The 19,370-nt window shown below is 42.8% G+C and overlaps 1 protein-coding gene across 1 annotated transcript in view; it reads left to right on the top strand.

Moving 5' to 3' along the window:
• The window catches only part of LOC8041187 (protein lin-28 homolog), a 253,668-nt gene that overhangs the window by 73,817 nt on the left and 160,481 nt on the right, over window positions 1-19,370 (top strand). Inside the window, exon 2 of the mRNA XM_042291985.1 lies at window positions 13,560-13,610. Coding sequence (XP_042147919.1) covers window positions 13,560-13,610 — 51 coding nt within the window. The remainder of the gene's footprint in view (window positions 1-13,559; window positions 13,611-19,370) is intronic.

Genomic DNA, 19,370 nt, shown 5'->3' with positions numbered 1-19,370 from the left:
AGATTTCTGAAGGCAGTTATGTTAGCCTAGCCAGTAATAATGCTGAACGCAAAGCGGCATGCTATACATGTTATGGTATTAAGTGATCCCTAATTGTTGTAGCAGTAGTAGTGTGTTATAATTCTTTGGGTATATGTTGAACGCCACATTTTTATCCTGTCCGGGGAATAGGACAAGAATGTTATCGGGGTTATTGGGTACTTTGCACTTCACCATTCGGGTGTCTATAGGCATCTTAAGATCAGCTGCAACCTGCGGTGTAATTATGAGTATGAGGATGTACTATAATGACGGTACCGTTGTTTACGTACATCCCCCACCCCCCCAAAACCGTTTGCATGAACAAGGGGATAACAGCCTGGGTTTGGAGTAAGGCCTTATTCTCGGTTTTAGACAGCCTAGAACAGTTGTCCTTATCTATGCTCTTGCTCCTCGTGCTCATTCCACGCCCAGCACACGCGCTCCCTGCCTTCGTCTTTGACTTGCTGAGAAAGTTGTTTACCTTCCACAGTATCATGTTGATAAAATCCGTGTCCTCTTCATATAATTCGTTCATGCTGACTTTTTCATTACATACGCAAGTTCGGGCATTCATGAACCTACTTTTCAAAGTGCGAAGATATTTTATTTCACGGTTCCACTTCATATTTCGCAAGGGTGTGTTCTTCCTGTTTGCATCTCACTGTATTTAAGTGCTCTTGGTAGGCAGCGACAGCATCTTCAGGGATTGGTGATCAATGTCCGCGAACTTTTGTTTTTCATCATCGAGAGCATTAACAATTTCCATTATGTGAGGTCTCCTTTGTAGAGTGGATGGGTGATCAATACGACTGGAGTTCCTTTGAGAAAGTCCAGTTTTATGCTGGCAGATTGGTCGCCTTGGTCGCCTCTCCTGATTTTCTTGAGGATTCGTGGCAGGCAGACCGTGGTGTGCCATTGTAAAATAGTTGTGTTTTGTGTGTTTTGGCTTTATAGAGCAACCGTGGCAATGTGTCTACTAGGTGTAAAAAGGTTATCACCATTTACTTTTTTGCATTTCTCAGTCTCAAGGCCTTAAAAGACGGTTGCTTTTTATGGAAGACAGAAACGAAGGATTCGCATTTTGTTTCAAAATTATACCGTAGACCCACGTTCAGTTACTCATTACCACGTGGGCTATACTCCAAGAGTCGCAACTTTGGCACCTCTGCGGCATCTTTGACCTTTTTCCACCAGTGCCTGCTTTTATGCTTCCGTCAAATTGTTTGGCACCCAGCGAGATTAAACTTTTATCAAACGAAAGTGTTTGTTAAGTAACGTTGAAACGCTTGGCTAACCTATCTTTCGGGCCGCCACAATAGCACCGTAACTTATTCGAAAGTCCTCTCTAAAGACTTTTTCTACAGCACCAAAGCTTCCTTGAGACATGGCGGTTGAATGTCTGCCAGTGGGCTCGCCGTCTTTCAGAGAGTTGTGACCACGCTTAAATACACAAAACAAACACGTCAATTGAATCTGACACTGCAATGTCCTCAAAAGCACTTAACAATACTTCCAGAAATTTTCATTTATTTAAACCTTTTTTTTTTTTAATTGTAATGCATCATTGGTTAAAAATCTCGTCTCTCGGCGTCCATGGCCGAAGCCGAAAAGGGGGATGTAGGTAGGTAGGTAGAAAACGTCTTTATTTCCCTCAGGCACGGGGAAGGGGAGGTTGGAGTCTTGTCGACAGCTTTCGGACTGGACAATGTGGCAAAGGGACAAAAAAATGAAAAGTTTAGAGTAGGGACGCTATCTTCGCTTTGCGAACCAAGCCTACAAGCGAAGTTAGTGTCTCTCGCTGCTTGTCTCGCGGGCCGGGCGATTTGCCCATCCCTCTAGCGCTGCAATCTCTACAGGGGTGTGCTTTCTCATTGCTTCGTCAAGCTTCAGGCGGTTCCGTAGCAGGTGTTGCTAGACAGCTTCAACGGCTTGGTCTCCGCAAAAGCGGCAGCCGGAAGACCCCTATTGCGGTGACTCCCTGGACCTTCTTGCTGGCGTGGAAGTCGTGTTGGTGAGCATCCTAAAAACTAAAACCCTCGTCGCCCTGTCCAACCCGTTAGGAAGTGGGTACGAGCAAGTCGGGAGAGCTGCTCTCAGGTTGCCACTGAATGTCGCTTTGCACTTGCTCTTTAACTTTCTCAGGGTCGTAGTTATCCTACTTAAGATCTCCCCCACACTGAGGCGCACGTGCCGCCATCTTTCGAAGTCCGCAGTTTACACTAGGTGGCGTTGTGGTGGCCGATGAAGGGCTAGTTTTCTCTCTCCTATTTTTCTGTTTGCCACATCTCAAAACATATTTGGTGACCCTCGCATTTTCTACCCGCAAATTTAGGAATTGTGAATTTTTCTCCAGTCTAATACACACCGCTTAAAGCAGGAAGCTCCAAAACACCGCTATGTTACGTATGTTAAAGAAAAAATAATTACAGTCAAACTGCACTAACCAAACAGAGGTCCACTGGCCTCTCGCCCGCGCTGACGCCGCCTAAACAAAAGTTCAGAACATTCATATGACTCCGACTATCCCTAGCTACTTTTTATAATAGACAAATCGCGTTAACGCTCCATCTCTTGCTGTTCCTCAGCCGACTGTTCGCTGATAGACGCGCAATATACGTATAATGACCCCGGTTACGTCATTATTGAAGAAAATGGCAGCCATATTTCATACGCCCACAGCTAACGTACACAGATTACCCCCTTTGTCGCGCGAGCAGCAGTAACTAAGTTTAGTTTCCCCGAAATACAATAAGCCTCTTACGCTCAGGCTAAGCGTGGGGAGCTGCTCCAGCGTTCAACTTGCATGATATACGTGCGAACTTGGGTCGGACGGACGGTACGTGCGTGGCCACGCGGGGCCGAACTCCAGCGCGCCGGTTCGACGCGAAGTCCGGCGGGGATCGTAGAGCCACGATGACCGTTGCGGGGGCGGCTGCCGGACCCCTCCAACAACGGGGTCGGGGGGCTGCGTTGTATACGCGCGCCTACAAAGGCTTTCGGTCCCCTCTACTTCCCTGCGACCACCCCCGACATTTCTTTTTTTCTCATACATTGTGAACTGTTGTGGACTTCCGGTGCATCTGCGATTGCTGATGAGATCGCGTGGCTGGCTGCAGGCTCCGTTTCAAACGGGGCATCCGAGGGAAAGAGGAAGGCGGCACGCCGCATAAAACCTCGCCCAAACGAGCTTTTCAAATGTGTTGTATAGGGAGAAGCCGCCGGTAGAAAGTGAAGGTCAAAGTGACTTGTGGAGGTTTCTAATATCTGCAGTTCCAGCCAACGAGACGAAACCAAGAAGCTTAAACGTAAATCTTAACGAGCGCGTCGCTCCAATCCAGTGCTGGTAGACATAATTGTGTTTTGCATGGTTGTAAAAGCCTGAGAGTTTGGAGTTAGGGCCCGAAAACACTCGTTTGACGATTCTAATATAATCCTTAATGGCTGAACGTTTGTGCGCAACGCCGAAAACAAATGGACCCGGTGCGGAGGTCATACATTTTTGCTACGAGGTGGAACAACTTTCGGACCCCGCCCGCGGGGGGGGGGGGGGGGGGGGGGGGGGGGGGGGAAGCTGGGTTTTAACATCCCAAACAATATAGTGCCGTAATTATCTCAAAGTCATGACTCCAGGGCCAGTAGTTATCATAGTAACAGCAAAGACGGGAGTCCATGTCCCATCTGCTTCATATTTCTGTGTAGACACTGACACCTTTTATTGAATTCCCACAAAGTTTCTTTTATTTTTCTTCAATCGCTACTCAGTTAGCCACGTTCCTTTTTTCATTATTTAGTGGTATTTAAACAAAAACCCGCCTTGAATGTGTAGAATTCATTTTGATCGTTCATCTTTGTTTCAAGTCGATGAACATAGAAAATACTTTCTTACTTGTTTATCGAACAACAACTCGCCAATAGAAACAATTAAAAGAAACTTCGAATCGCTTATTAGTTATCTGTTGATCAGCAAAAGTAGCCATCTGTTCTGCCGTGGTGACCGCAGACGCTCGCAAACAGTCCAGAAAAGCCAACAGAAAGAACACAGCGTGCGTCTTTTTTCCGGGGCTTCTTGTTTATACATTTACTTCTGTTTAACACCGGACGGGGGAGGCGGTCATTGAAGCCCCGTTGGCCGCAGGTTTCGGGGACGTCAAGAGCACGGCTGTGTACGGTGGGCTCGGGGTGGGGAACGATCACGTGACGACAGCGACCGCCGTGACGTCACGCGAAACGCTGCCATGTTGTGTATACCGTCGGAGCGTCCTTCCACAAAGAGATCATGGCGCGATGACAAGCAGCGTTTTGTGTCCGAACCGTGGCTGGCACTTTGCTCTCTTCCTGGGAAAATGTGAGTCTCTCGTCGAGCCGTATACTCTTTTCGCGTGGTGGGCAAGGGCGAGTGTCTGCGGGACGCTGCCCTTTTCGGGAAACAAGGGATGCCCGGTGGGAAAGAGCGGACGTTTGGATTTCAGTGTTTGTTCTCTTCATGGGACGAGAAGCGCAGATCGAGGGTCCTTCGCATTTGTTCAGTTTGGCAACCTAGGTTCCATTTGCAGTGGCACACGGGGTGTCGATTGCGGAGTGAACGTTTTTGTATTCGGGCTATCTGTGAGTGGCGGATTCAATTAATGCGACTGGATAATTACCCGCCGGATGCGAAGAGTAATTGCTATTACTTATATACAGTACTCCCAAAAAGGAATAGGGATAGATTCGTAGGACAAATTTACTATCGTCCATAAAGAAGTCTGGATTCATTCTTTGCAGCGATCCACTCTAAAAATGTAACAATGCATGTAGTGCTCGTAATGCTCACTGTTACATATATTAATGAAATGTATTGAGTAATTATGTATGTGGATTCAAAAGGTGCTCTCCCGCTTTTTTATTTACCTTTCAAAACGAGCATTTTTATTTGATCTAAATGTTTTCGTAGTTTCTTTTCTTTTAATGACAACACTTTTACAACCTTGTGGTTTAACCGCCAGGTGGGGAAATTCGAATCTAATCCCAATCAGCACTCTAAACACTTGAATATCTTCGCGATTTGTCCGCCTGTGGCCTTTGAGTTTTTGAACTCCTCTATCAACAATACACTTGTCTAATCTTGAATGACTCCTCCAGCTTAGGATGATTACATTGTTCGCTGGCCTGAATAATCAACGCTTATTTATTAGACAACAAGCGACAACCGTTCAGTCTTTCAATGCAAGCGGTAGTGAAGCACTGGCTAAATTTCTTGACAAGATCGTGAACTTGTGTCGTCCTTCATTGCAGGTCTACCTTATGCCGTCTAAACATTTATTTTCTTATTTTCTTTGCTTGGCGTAGAAAAAAAAAAAGCGAAAAGTATGACGTGATTTTATTTTATGTTTTTTTATGTGTTGCTCACTCAATATCCGAACGCGTTACAGAGGGAAAAGCCAACACTATCTATGCACGGTGGCGGAAAAACAGTTCTGCATGGCAACCTTTCTCGATCGCCAAAGTGATGCTACGCTTTGTAAACTGAGAATTCATGTGTATTGTTAGGTCGCCAGTCAATGTCGCACAATGTACGAGTATATGCACCGCATGCGCTTTGCGCCCTGACACGTTGTCGGCTCTGTCCCCCGACAGGAAGTTTACGCCGCCGATCGGGCGCCAGTAGTTTGTTGAGACGGGGGCTTCGGTTTCAATCCCGTCAAAAGAAACACAGGGCACGACTCTATTGAGGTTCCGTCTTAGCTTGTCGAACAGTGACGCTAAAACGTGTGATTCGTATTCTGCTGGGGGTCACCCCTTTACACGCAAAATTCCTACTACTATGATTTAGTGGAAAGAAGAACAAGTTGGTCACTACCGATAACCAAACTTCTCAAATAAAGCCATGACGATAATCTTGAATTGCGAACAAACTCTCAATATCAGAAAGTAAACCACGTTCTTCCTGAACAACTAAGTCGTATCACAACATTAGGGATTTACATTATTTCATCAAAGATAAATAGCATGCGGAGCGTTATATGAAAGTGCGCGACGTCCTCTAAAAGGCGTAGGGACGGCTCGTCAAGTTACTTAAAAATAACTTTACCTTTGAGCTCTCTGTTTGCTGATAGCGAAAAAACAAAAATCGATTAACGATAATCCAACACATATGTTCACCTTTCGGAAAGTTACGGTCATGAGGACTTTGTTTTGGAAAATGTGTTGTGTGAAAGTGCTTGCAAAATTAGAGTTTTGAAAGCCTGCGTTTTCGCAATGGGCCGCTACAAACGCTCTTTGCAGTTTGTCATATAAACTATTGGTAACGCCAACGAAAACATGTTCACACCCTGCTGCTTCGTGTTTTGTCCACCAGGTGCTGTGAAAAAATGTTGGAGAGGCCGCAATTAAGCAGCTGTCTTTATTACCACCTTTTCGTACATTGGAAGTGTTCGTAGCTGAACAGACGAAAAAACCAAAGTTCTATACACTAAATAGGTATACGTAGTCATATCTGAAAGTACAAAATTTCCGACGAGCACCTATAGTGCCCAAAAACATGAAGCCGGGAAAGAAGTCGTAAAAATATTCCTTATAGTTGCATAACAAATTATAGTAAAATACTAATACTAATTATAAGACTTACAGCCCCTTACTATAGGACCAGTTATCTGTGCAGGATGTCATGTCGTATTTACCAGTGATTAGTTGCTTCAACCACCCAGTAATTGTTTCTCGTTAAATAAACCCGTCTTTCTCGGAAGTCCATCGTACATATATCATCTTTTTGCATAAGACCCCTTCAATTATTTGGAGAGCTGGGTGAAGTACTGTAGAAGATAAATGAATCCGCGTGTAGATTTCAGCGGCGCTTTCCCTTCTCTAGTGCTCCTGTAAACAAACTACCGGGTCAGATCGAGAAAATAAAAACCCAATTTTTCAACCCGCGAAAAAAAAAAAAAAAAAAAACTCCATGAGAATGTGACGCTATCTGTGTTGATAAAATGCGAAAGTTTCCACACATGACTTTACCTCTATCAAAAGGTACGAAAGAAAAACAAAAAAAAAATGTTTTATGAGCTGATGGTCATTTATGCCTGATGTTCATCAAACCGAAATTTGAGATTGGGGGTGCATATAACGTTTATTTCAGTCACAAACCTTGCCAGTAAGAAACACAATATTGTTGTCAATTTTGCTAACATTCCTTTTTTTCTTCTGATATAATATTTAGAGGCGCCTACAATCTCAAATTCCGGGTAGTTGAACATCAGGTTGAGGTGGACGTCAGCTCGCAAAAAAATAGCTTGTTTTTTTTGTTTTTTTTTTATATTTTGATACAGCCAGCATCATCTGCTCAAACTTGCATTTTATCACCACCGCGAGCGTCGCACTCTCACGGAGTTAGAGCTTTCTGCGATACGTAGTTTATTCATGCGAGCCAAAAACCCGGGTTTCATTTTCTTGATCTATCCCGGTATTTCGCATATCCAAATTCTACCACGTGTTTGATAGCGCAGTATGCACGCCACTCGTGAGGTGTTAGCCGGTGCGTTTTATCCCCACAGGCTAGATAAGGGTGGGAAACCAACAAACATTACATTGACATTACAACTCGCGGGAAAGCACCGCCTTCCCACGAGAAGCTGTTTTCCCCAGGGCAGCGTACGTTTGGTCCTTGACCCTGAAACGTAGGGTCAAACGTAAAGATTCACCGAGGAACCCGGGAGCCGAGAGACAGACAGGTCGACGGTTGTTGGGGATTTTGCTGAGCCGGAGACGAGGTGTCCCTGGTTCTTTGAATCGTACACATGCCGTGACGCTCGCAGAGCACGAGTCAGGATGCTTCAGAAAATGCTTGGCCTACTTTTCTTTTTGCTTCAGGGTCTCCACCTACGCCCCTTGCTCGACATGTTCGACATGTCCAACATGTTCGACATCGGTCGACATTTCTTTTTTTTTTTCTTATTACTAGGGGTGTGCGAATATTGAAATTTTCGGATACGAATCGAATACGAATTAGACAAAAAACGGGCTTCGAATATCAAATGGAATATCGAATATGTGTCTAGTAATAAAAAATTGCAAAACAGGTAGTAACAACAGGTTTTATTGCCTTTTTTTAAAATAATTCAGTGCAACTGAATTTTACTGGGCTGCAGCAGGCTAGTGATATTTCTAGTAATGCACTCATAACAAATTATCGTGTAGAAGAATTAACTGCTCAACGTGTTCAGAAGGTAAGCGCTCCCTACGCGCCGTGACAACATTTCCGCCAGTAGAAGGACCCTTTTACTACGGAAGCGTGCGAAATTTCACTGAAGTTCGAAGACGTTCTACTTATGGACAGTGTTTCCCGGCTGCTACACGAACATTTCGAATTTTGGGAAACAAATAATTTAGAAAGTACTTTATTTTATATTTCATGAAAAGGTTGCCAATGTTTACATTACGCCATATAAAAGCGAAAATGTGCGTTTTTAACGCTTTCATTAGTTATTAATGAGAACCAGTGATGCGAATAAACCTCACAATATATCACCATTCCTCCGCCAGGTGGAATCAACTATTTCTTCTTTCTTTTTTTTCATTTTCGCGCATGCGCACAAAAGTCGAACATCAGTCGAGCCTTTGTCGAACATCACGTTTAAAGTTTGAAAAAGTCGTTCTTGGTCGAACTCGAACATGGGCAGGTACGTGACACCCTTAGTTTTGACTCCGCGGGAGTGGCATTACTTTTGTCAATGGCGATGCAATGTTCTGCTCGCACCTAGCCTTTTCTTTTTTCTTTTTTTTTTTTTTTTTTTACTTTTCAAACATTTATATTAGATAGCACTCTCGATATTTATTTTATATTTATATTTCACTCTCGGGGTTTATTTTATATTACCAATTTATAGAACGCGCAATTACATCAGATTTTGCTACGAAAAGGACACACAACAAAGGGTTTGGTGAAAAAGAAACCGAAACTGCTCCTGTCTTGCTGCCATTGGACAGATAAATACGGAGCAGACCCATAACACACACATCAAACGCCTTTCTCGGTGAATAAACATATCCGTAGGGGATTGCGTGGCACGCAGATTTTTCGTAACTTGCTCGAATATTCGCAGTTTGTTCGAATATTCGCCGTTTTTTCCCGAATATACGGCTTTGGCCGAATATTCGGAAACTTCCGAATGTGCAATTTCCGAATCGATTAATTTTCGAATAAGGAAAATATTCGATTCGTATTCAAAATTTCGAATATTCGCACACCCCTGCTTATTACGTAAAGGGATTGTTTTCAGGCATACATGGTCTTATGCGTATGATACAAGGCCTGTGGTATGAATGAATTGAAGCAATGTTTTGTGATATAGGTTGTCATGCAGTCACCTTTGATACGGTGGTAGCTGGTGGGTGCACTGTGTTGGAGAACTGCAACTATAAGGAGGCGTGTTTTGGTGTTTCTCGCCATAGTTCGCGTATATATATTTCCTGTGGAAACCATTGGCTATATTTCAGCCTCGGGTTCATAGAACTGAGACCTGTTCCATATGTCTCACGTTGGGAGCAATGATTTCGCAGCGGATAGATTGGAAGTGAATCGGGGTTTGCGCCCAATGGGATTCTAACTAGACCCTGATTGGATGAGAAAGCTTTTAGCGAACTATTATAACCCCCAACCGGACGGAAAATCTTCGAGTTTGAACGGGCCCGAGTGACACAGTAGCTCCCTCCCGTGGTCTCCAAATCTCCAAACACAGCTAGGTGACTGGTACGCGCCAGTCACCTAGCGGTGTTTGGAGATTTGTGTTTCTCCTTTGTCCCCCTTGTTCCCCCTCTCCGGGGAATATTATTGTCATACTTGTCCGGCTCGCTGGCATTTTTGCAGCAACTCCATTATAATCATTACCTTAAAATGCAGGCCGTTCATTCTTGTTGGTGTTAGAATGGTGGCAATTGATAAAACCGGTTTTCTCTACTGACGTCTAACTCCTGGAAAGCTCAGTTAAATGAGCGCTCCACTGGAGATGCAGAGTTTCCTGGTTCGATACCAGGTCCACACGGATCTTTTCGGTCGCGCAGCAGTCGAATAGCTGTGTTTGGAGATCTCTGTTTGTCCTTTGTCCCCTTTGTTCTCCTTCCTCAGCTATTATTGTGGTCATTATTAATTCTCTGGAGCCCTTTATTTTAATTTGGCGAAGTTGATGCAAGACAAATGTCAGTCTTCACATGACGGCCCTGCCACTTATATAATGTCCAGGATACGTCGTAACCAACTGTTCGTAAAGCAAATAGTCTATTTCCTGACGCCAACATTGTTAAATGCTGTTAATAATTGCTTTTTGCTGGGCCAATAGAGAAAATAATTTCTCATCCTGCCTACGATGTACTATCAAAATATTTCTCGAGTACTCATCTCTTTAAAAGGAAGCAGCCCGAGGCAATATTACTTTTTTTTAGATTATTTACTTTACTATACGATACGTTTTCAGGACTGAAGTTAACAAAAGGTTGCTAACTTCGCAATCCAGCGTGCTGCTCATCGGGTTGTCGATCTGCTTTTTTTTTAATGGGCTCTTCGTTAGTTTATTTTTTCTGGAAACTAAGGTCAGCGGGTACGGCAACAGACGATGAACTCCTGCCCGTGCATCAGTTAATAACAAAATAATATAATGGTATAATAATAGCTTTATTTACCATGTATAAGCCTGGTGGGGGGCTGAGGAAAAAAGCTGTCAAAGCAGCTTGACTGGTCCTCAGCCCCCCTCAGGTACATACGGTGGCGAGAAAAACATTTAAAAAGAACACAATAAATTATATAATAGTACAAGGTACTTTCTTCATAAAAATGAAGAGCAGACAACTATCAGCAATACCTAAAACAAGAATAACACTTGCCTATAAAAGAAATCGGGAAGTTGTACAAAAAAAAGGGAAAACTATCCAAAATATTCTAACATGCTTCAACACAATATATATATATATATATATATATATATATATATATATATATATACATACTTACACATAGACATACATACATATAGACACACACATATACAGACACATATACGCACATGTACACATACACATATATGTGCGTGTGTTTTTATGCTTCGTACATTCCGCAAAGTTTCCTATATCTGCAAGTGTGCACCCGCCGGCAATATGAAGGCGAACGCCGGCCTGTCGACCGCTCCGTGCTATCAGCGCGATGACGCGGCTGCCGTGACGCCTCGCTTTCTTATCGCGATATGAAGGTGAACGCCGGACCGTCCACCGCTCCGTGCTGTTAGCGCCATAACGTGGCTTCCACGGCAGCGGCGTCATGGCGCTGATAGCACGGAGCGGTTGACGGCCCGGCGTTCACCTTCATATCGCACACGGCTGTACAGCCGCCGGCAATACGAAGGTGAACACGTTAGCTGGTTTCTTGCCTGTTTTACGGCTCCCTAAAGCTATATTAACTCTCAACGTCTCAAATGGTGCGTGGCTTGGGGTCTAAACTTTGCGCTCTAGCCTTCTTCTGGAACAAAGTTTGTTGCAAAACTTGCAGGAGCATCAAAAACAAAAAGAGGGCTGTTCACCTTCATATCGCTCACGGGTGTACAGCTCAAAATGAACGTGGTGATAGTTGTTTAAACAGGATGGTAAAAGATAACAGGGACATTATTTTCCGGAGTTTAGTCAAGTTGTAGAGACTACCCAGCTCTCTTTGTGTCTCGCAGAGCAACTAGAGGTTTTTATTTGCAGTTGGGAAAGATTACGTATATCACATATTTCTCTGTGTTTCTAATTTATATCAAGCACTCAAACGATATCTGTATAGGTTGTGCGCCCTGACAACGCGAGAACGACGAAAGAAATTGAACTTGGTACTCCATAAGGGGCGTTATAGATGTGGCGAACATAATTCTTTTGTAATAAATGAATTCGCTGTAGGTTTGAAGATGTAGTTGTCCCCCACACTAGTTGATAATAGTTTAATTGGGAGTAAAACAGTGAATTATAAAGAAGCAACTTAACTTGTGCGGGTAGGAGGTATCGCATGCGTCCATGCAATTATGCCAGTAATTTGCGCTATTTTTGTTAGCAAGTAGTTTACATGAGCGTCCCACAGCATGTCGGCGGAAAATATGACACCGAGACACCTGAAGTTATCTACCTCATATGTTTTTTCGCCAAAACTGGCAAAAATTAATGACAATCTTGACCATGCAGATCAGCAAGTATCACTACAAACGACTTCATAGTTCTCAAGTAACTCAGCACCACTCTTGTCTTATTTGTGTGCTACAACGGACACATTTGGATCAAAACCGTAAGCGAAAATAGCATAAAACACCAACACAGCCGCGAGCGCGCTGAGACTGAAACTAACCAAACTGAATTAATCCACACAATGGCGACGAGTGAGTCAGCGCCCTCTGTCCGCCCGTCGGGTAACTACTGAGATGAATAGGTCTATAATAAAAAGTAAATATTCAGATTTGCTTGTCATGCCGTTCTTCCCATAGCATAAAAATGTTCAAGGTAAATCGTAAGAGCACTTTTTTGTCTTTTTTCGCTTTCTCTTGCTCTGGCCTTTCCCCCTCTTTATCTCTGCAGCCATTATATCGGCTGCCGCATTATACAACGTTGTCAACATCGCCTGCAGATCATAAACTGTGATGTCGTTTTATGGCTGATCTCATGAACAGGTCCATTATTTGATTGGTTATAGGGTCCTCGCTGACGGATTAATTTGAACGAAGTGAGCGACCCTTACTTGGATACGTCAGAATCGACGCTTTTTGGCACGCACAAAAGATCGTGAAACTATGTAAAGCATTGATGAGCAGGAATTAATTGAAGATATTCCCACTTTCAAAACTTGTTTTAATACATTTTGAATAAACAGTGAGCACGGGACGCAGATAGCGAATAAAATGCAGGCAATAGAAATGTTATTCAACTTAATCGTTTTTACAAATTCTTTTTCTTCCCTTAGTTAACGGATATGCAGTGCATACGTATCAACGAATGCATTGTCTGTGTATATTTATTGCCTTCGTGAGATGCAATTTTATTTTTCGGGTAATAAAGACCGCATGAAAAGTAATATGACGGTGTCAAGCAATGTTCCGCCAAAATATAAAAATAAAAACTATCTCTCAGCGAAAGACATAAAATATCTGTGTCTCCCTGTTTTTGGACCTTTTTCTCAGAGTCTTTCAAATATTATGACTTGTCTGTGTTGGTTGTGTTTCAGAGTGCTTCCTATCAGAGAAGAAAGTAACATTGTAGCAGTTCTAGCGAGTTCTAAAATAGCGCACAACCAAAAGCTTTCCGTACGTGACGCTCTTCCGTACGCAAAAGCTTCGTCGGTATGCGCCATTCCATAACGTTTTTTGGGGGCTCGGCGCATACGCAGTGACGACCATCACATTTCTTTGCGTACGCTATTCTAAAACTCGTGATTTGCAGAATTTAGTCGACGTAACGTTTTGGTGGCGGTAAGACATATCTTGCTGTTGTGCAGTGTGAGGGAACACGAAAAAAACTAACAACAATTAAGATTATGCTATGTTTCTTTGTTTTTGCAGGTTCCGAAGTCATCGTACACACAAACGGATGCACAGAAAGCACCGTCAACGGTAAGAAAATATTTTGCACCAGGTGCGAGGAGAATCGAAAAGATCGCCTCATGATTCGCAGAAATCGGTAGCAAACTCGTAAACCGTTTGATGTTGCTTTCGGTTTCAGTCTAACGCGCTTGCAACATCGCGCAGCCCTCGTCACTATTGACGTAAAGAAGGGGGCGGCAATGATTATGATGATGCTCGCGTAACGTACTTGAAGCACGAGTTACTTTCCAAAATTGCGCCGCGTGAATGGGCCCTTACTAAATGCATAACGCAGGAACTTTCTTTGGGCGTGTATTTTCAATGCTTATAAAAAGAAGAGAAAATGTGCAAGGGTTATCATAAATATAGGTAAGGAAGAACAGAGAATTTTAGGGAGCCTTTTTTTGCGCATCCGATACGGTACGATGGGCCCTCAGGTACGAACTGCGCATGCGCTATCACAGAACACTCACATATACGCAGTTCGTATCGGAGGGCTCATCGTACCGTATCGGATATTCAAAAACGGCTCCCTAAAACCCTCCAATAAGGAGCGTCGTAATACAGTCGCTGACAGCTTAGGAAACGCGGGGCGTGGCTTGTGGTCGCCCTTCCTCGCAAGTGATTGGCTCGTTCGCGTTTTTTTTTTAGCTGCTAATGTGACGAGTATATAAATTCTTACACTGCGTGTACAATGTTTGTCGTACGTTTTTGTTTTGCTCTTTTGCCACCAAAAGATAAGGAAAGAATACGGTTTTTTTTTCCTTAGATTTAAAGCACTCTTCAGTCATCACAAATTTTAAAGTATGTTCTGTTTCCACCAAGGCCAATCGTTCATTTCACTGTTCTTTGCCAGACAAGACATGCGCGCAGAACGTTTAGATAGAACATTACAAATAATATATGTCTTGTGCGCACGCGCTTTGAGCTTTAATAAGGCAATTCTTACCTTGGAATTTACACTTCATAACGTGCATAGCACCTGACCGCAAGCAAGTTGTATGAGTCCTTATAATATCCCTTCCAATGTCTGTTGAAAATGAAACTCAATAGTGAGGACAATAACTATACCGGTCTTACTATCTGACAAGCCGTAAGAAAGCAAATTGGCTAGAAACTAAAAAATATAGCACCACTAGAAGGCAACGTATCATCCGAAATTTAATGTAAATGTGCTAAGCTTATGTAAGCTGACATAAGTTTAATACTATTTTTTAAATGCAAAATTGAGATTTTCCAACACTAAGCGCAATAGAGGTAGCAAGATATAATTGGCACGCGAAAGCCAGTATTGAATTCCTCTTATTTACGTTTTTTCTTCTTTTTTTTTTTTTTTTTTTCGCTGGTTTGGTAGGCTTTACCGCAGTACTTTCACGCGCAGGTTGAAGGCAACGTTCTTCTTGCGACATCTGGGCCACATGTGCTGAAAAAAAAAATGACAAAGATCAGAACATGTGCAGCTAGTTCCATAGCTTCCTAAAAAAAAAAAAAAAAAAAAAAAAAAAAAAAAAAAAAAAAAAGCTGTCTATTGCTTGTTAGTTGCAATAATGGTTTCGTTCAAAGATTGTTTGCGATATATCTGCGACAGGTACCCACCCGCAATTTCTTTACAACAAATAGTGTAGGGCTAGGAACAACGGTGTTTGTATGCGGGCGCGTGCATTTGTGTTTAAGTTTTCGTACGTTTTAAAGAGCGGAGAGGAACACACACGCAGAAAAAGCGGAGAAAAGATGACCGTTCTTACGATGTTCGGTTCATTCCTCGCAGATCTGTTCCGGCTTTAAGGTGTTAACTTGCGAACTAGTTTAGTTTCCACAATATAACCGAAGCTTCATCAGGGCCCTCTACTCTCTTAAAAATGACTGTGCATCTAATTACCCTCAAAACACTCCAAGAGCCAATCTCTGCGATCTACAAAATCAGCTCAGCAAATGATAATGTGGAACATCTGTTTAGACCTCAAAATGAAGTCTGCGCTGTTGCATTGCGCAATTGATCGCAGACATTGGCTCCTTGAGTGTCTTGCGGGTAAGTAGATGCCCAGGCATTTTTCAGAGTTTAGTTCCGGAAGCTCAATTAAATCGACTATGACATTAATTCATAGTCTGGTTATAACATATGTATTTGTAGAATCATTGTATTCTCCGCTGTGTCTACAGAACTGTGTGTCCGAGAGGGACTTCACGGCTAAAAGATAAGTTAAAACAACATAGAATGTAACCTGCTGCGACGCGCTTTAAAAATACAATGTGGTGAGAACTGTGACGGCACCACTGCCCATGTGTGACGACGTACATCGAGTTGGAACGCAGTCTTGGCAATCGCAAAGGCGAAAGCCTTGACAAGTACTGAGTTGGTGGCACGTGCAATCACGTGAAAAACGCTGGCTCCCTAGTTAGTACACGGAAACCAGACATTACACTCCGAGATTTGAGTGGTCGACTTTGCAATATTCCAATAAAAGCGCGAAAGAGGTCCTCTTGTTTCCGACTACATTCCTACTCATCTCCAAAACCGTAGTAAAAAGGAAAAAAAATATCCGGCGTTTTGCGGAACATTTTCAGTTTATCCTCCATTGTGTTAAATTAGGGTATGTGTATAGGTACACCTTAGCTTATAGTTATGTTATTTAATCAAGAAGTACACGTTTCAAACACCAGAAGTATCGTGTTTGCTTTAATCAGTCAAATCTACAAGATTTGACTGATTTAATCAGTCAAATCTACAAGATTTGATGAAAAACTACATCGCGAAACGCATTAACAATGCGCAAAACTTTTTTTTTTTTTTTTTGATGTGACAATGAGTATAATTATCATGCCTTTCAAATAGTCTTGAGTGCAAAAAATACTCGTCAAACATACTGCCTGAACATTTCTGCTAAAGTGTTCTAACACCAATTCTAAAGAGCTTGAATTGCCTTAATTTCCTCTTTATGATGAGCACGTAAAAGATACCCCACGTAATGCGCACACTTCGCGTTTATTATATTTCACCTTCAGACCTTTCAGTTGACAGTGCTGTAAGGGCTATTTCTCCGGCGTAGCACAGCCAAAGCACGATTGCTGGCGCGGCAAATGCACAGCTGAAAATTCATATGCATGTACTGAAGTCTCATCATGTATGTGGTGCACTGTATGAAATGACCTTGATTGGTGTTTTTGTTTGTGCGTTTTTTTTTGTTTTAGAAGTGTGGCAATGCGACTGTAGTTGGTACGTACGCTGCCGACATTTGCATTTTACTTGTTTCATAGGTATCTAGTCTGCTTCACGTGTTGTGAATCATGTTCTGCAAACCTCAGGTGGACACGCGAAGTATTCAAACCTTTTTTTGTTTAGCAACAAACTCATTGCCGCCACCTATTGTGTAGCCCCGACACATTTCCGGTTCACGGATATATCCTTATTTTTTTTAATTATCACTCTTTTTTCATACCTGTGAATTAGGTCTGACAGTGCTGCAAGAGGTCATTTCCAGAAGTCCTCGTATATATTTGATTTCTGAAATGCTGCGAAACCCGATGTCTAGTTCAGAACTGGGAAGTGTTTGGGGGCTATTTATAGACTGGCGCCACCACGTTTCAACTCAGGCGAGAAAGAGTGATTTACGAATGACCATGGTTCCACGATCACTCCCGCAACAAGAGCTTCGATAAAATTAATACACTTGCGCTTGCGACATACAACGACTGTACAACGTTTCATCATAAGTGTGAATGTGCCGCCTTTGCAGTTGGGTGGGTTCTTAATGACACTGATACGGAGTTCAGCGCTGAATTCGTATAAGTGAAATTTCTACTTTAATTGGCACTTCTTAAAGCAAACCTTTTTATCCTGGTTCGGAACGTGTTCTAACAAAAGCTTTAGAGATGTTCAGGCAATCATTGGCGGATCAAAGCTTGTGACGTCAGCATTTAGCGAGGAGGGGCCCGTGAATTCGCGCAATAACGATACGTCCACCAAAAACAAAAATAGCGCACTAAAAAAAAAATAGGGTCAGAATAATGCACAGCAGTAAGGATTGGGGAGGATTGGGGATTGAGGGGAAGGAGGGGAGGGAGGGGACGGCGGTGAACTCCATGGTGGCTATTTTTGTAAATGCGGTTTTTATAATATACTATTTGGAGCTGCATTTTTTTTTTCCGCCGTGTTGACTTGTTTATTAAAGGGAGCGCTCGTTTTCGTTATCCTTAGTTTCTTTAAAGCGTCATTTTGTGTTAAATTCAGGACGGCAAAACTCGGAATGGGAGTAGAGTCACGTGACCAGAGTCCTCCAATCACGGCATCTTTCAGGGGAGAATAGTAGGGGAAGGATATAATTCGTTCGCCCTCCTAGCTTGCGTGCGGATCCGTCGTTTGCTTTTCTTTTCGAATTTTATTTCCATGGTTTGCGTCAGGGTCTCTCTTTTCAGCTATGGCTCAAACTGAGCTTTAAAATACGCCATAATAAGTGCGATGAGAAAAATTAGAAAAAAAAACGACGCAAAAACGTTTTATTTGTTTGTAGTGTCTTGTGCAGGCATCTTTCTTTTTGCACTTTGATTTCTACATTCAACATGTACTACAACCAACTTAATCGACCTCCCACCTTCAACTATGATATAAAATTCTTTGTGATTCTTTTAGCCACAATGTCCGCGAACGATGTTTTTGCTGCAAACTGACTAATTGCGCTTGCTGGTGCATGGTCATTCAGATGAAAGTATCCGCAGTAAAACGGGGACAAGGAAAACGGGGTTAAGCCCCAGGAAAATGGGGACAGCCTTTGTCTGTGCCCTCTTGTTTTTCTTGTCCCTGTTTTTTTAGGTGCTTTCACCTGAATGGATGCAAAGACACGGGCTCCATTTACGGGGATGTGACCGTGCATAAAATCGAGAGGGAACTAATCACTCACGGCCAGTCCCTCTGCGTCTCTCTCTTTTGCTCAGTCAAAATCGTCATATCTCGATTCGATGCACTTCGGTCGCATTCGTGTATCCGCGGTTATGTGAGCATTGTATCACAACCACGCAAATAACATTCCGCATTACCTCGGCCGCAGCTACTTCCCTTTCAATTGGAGTCACGCGCTCTTCTGTCCACCACTGTGTAATATTATTTTACTGAGCGTCGCAAATTACAAGTTAACCAATTGCTTACTGCGCTGTGCTATAACCATGTAGTGGTTTTTCATCTAAATAACCGAGGATCGTTACAATAAATTAACATTTCTACCATTTATTTGCTGAATCTCCACACTCAAGGCGAAGGTATAACGCGTTAACATCTAATTATGGTAATACAAGCCTTGAGTTAGAAATTGTAGGAATTTGTCAATAAGATAATAAAACGTCGATACATCTCGATTATTACAATCCGCTCCGACGAATATGGTATTCGATCTAAATGTATCTGCTGTACTCGGTAAGAACTCTCTGTGGCTGTGCAGCCAAAGGTATCGTGGCGCTTGATTAAGCACCAATTAAAGCTGCGCTAATCCTACAGAAAGTTGTCCGCGAAGGGAGTGCGTTTTAAATAAATCTCCTGCGAAACTCACTCGTTTCCAGGGTATACCTAGCTTAAAGAGGTAAACAATATGAAATCAAACAATGAACCCAATGAACGTCGCCCTCTACAAAAAGCCCGTGCGTAATATTTTTTGCGCACAACGCTCGGAAAGCCAATCAGTGCAACTTACGAAGGCAGCTCAGCGAATGACGATGCCGAAACATATGTTTAGACCAAAAAACGCAGTCTCAGTTGTGACATTAGGCAATGCAAGCGTGACGTTTTGAATTGCTTAATGTCAC

This window comes from Ixodes scapularis, unplaced genomic scaffold (assembly GCF_016920785.2).
Source record: "Ixodes scapularis isolate PalLabHiFi unplaced genomic scaffold, ASM1692078v2 PGA_scaffold2__306_contigs__length_199485367, whole genome shotgun sequence".
Lineage (NCBI taxonomy): Eukaryota > Metazoa > Arthropoda > Arachnida > Ixodida > Ixodidae > Ixodes > Ixodes scapularis.
Note: the sequence above shows the minus strand (reverse complement) of the source record. Positions and strands in the feature narration are given on the sequence as shown.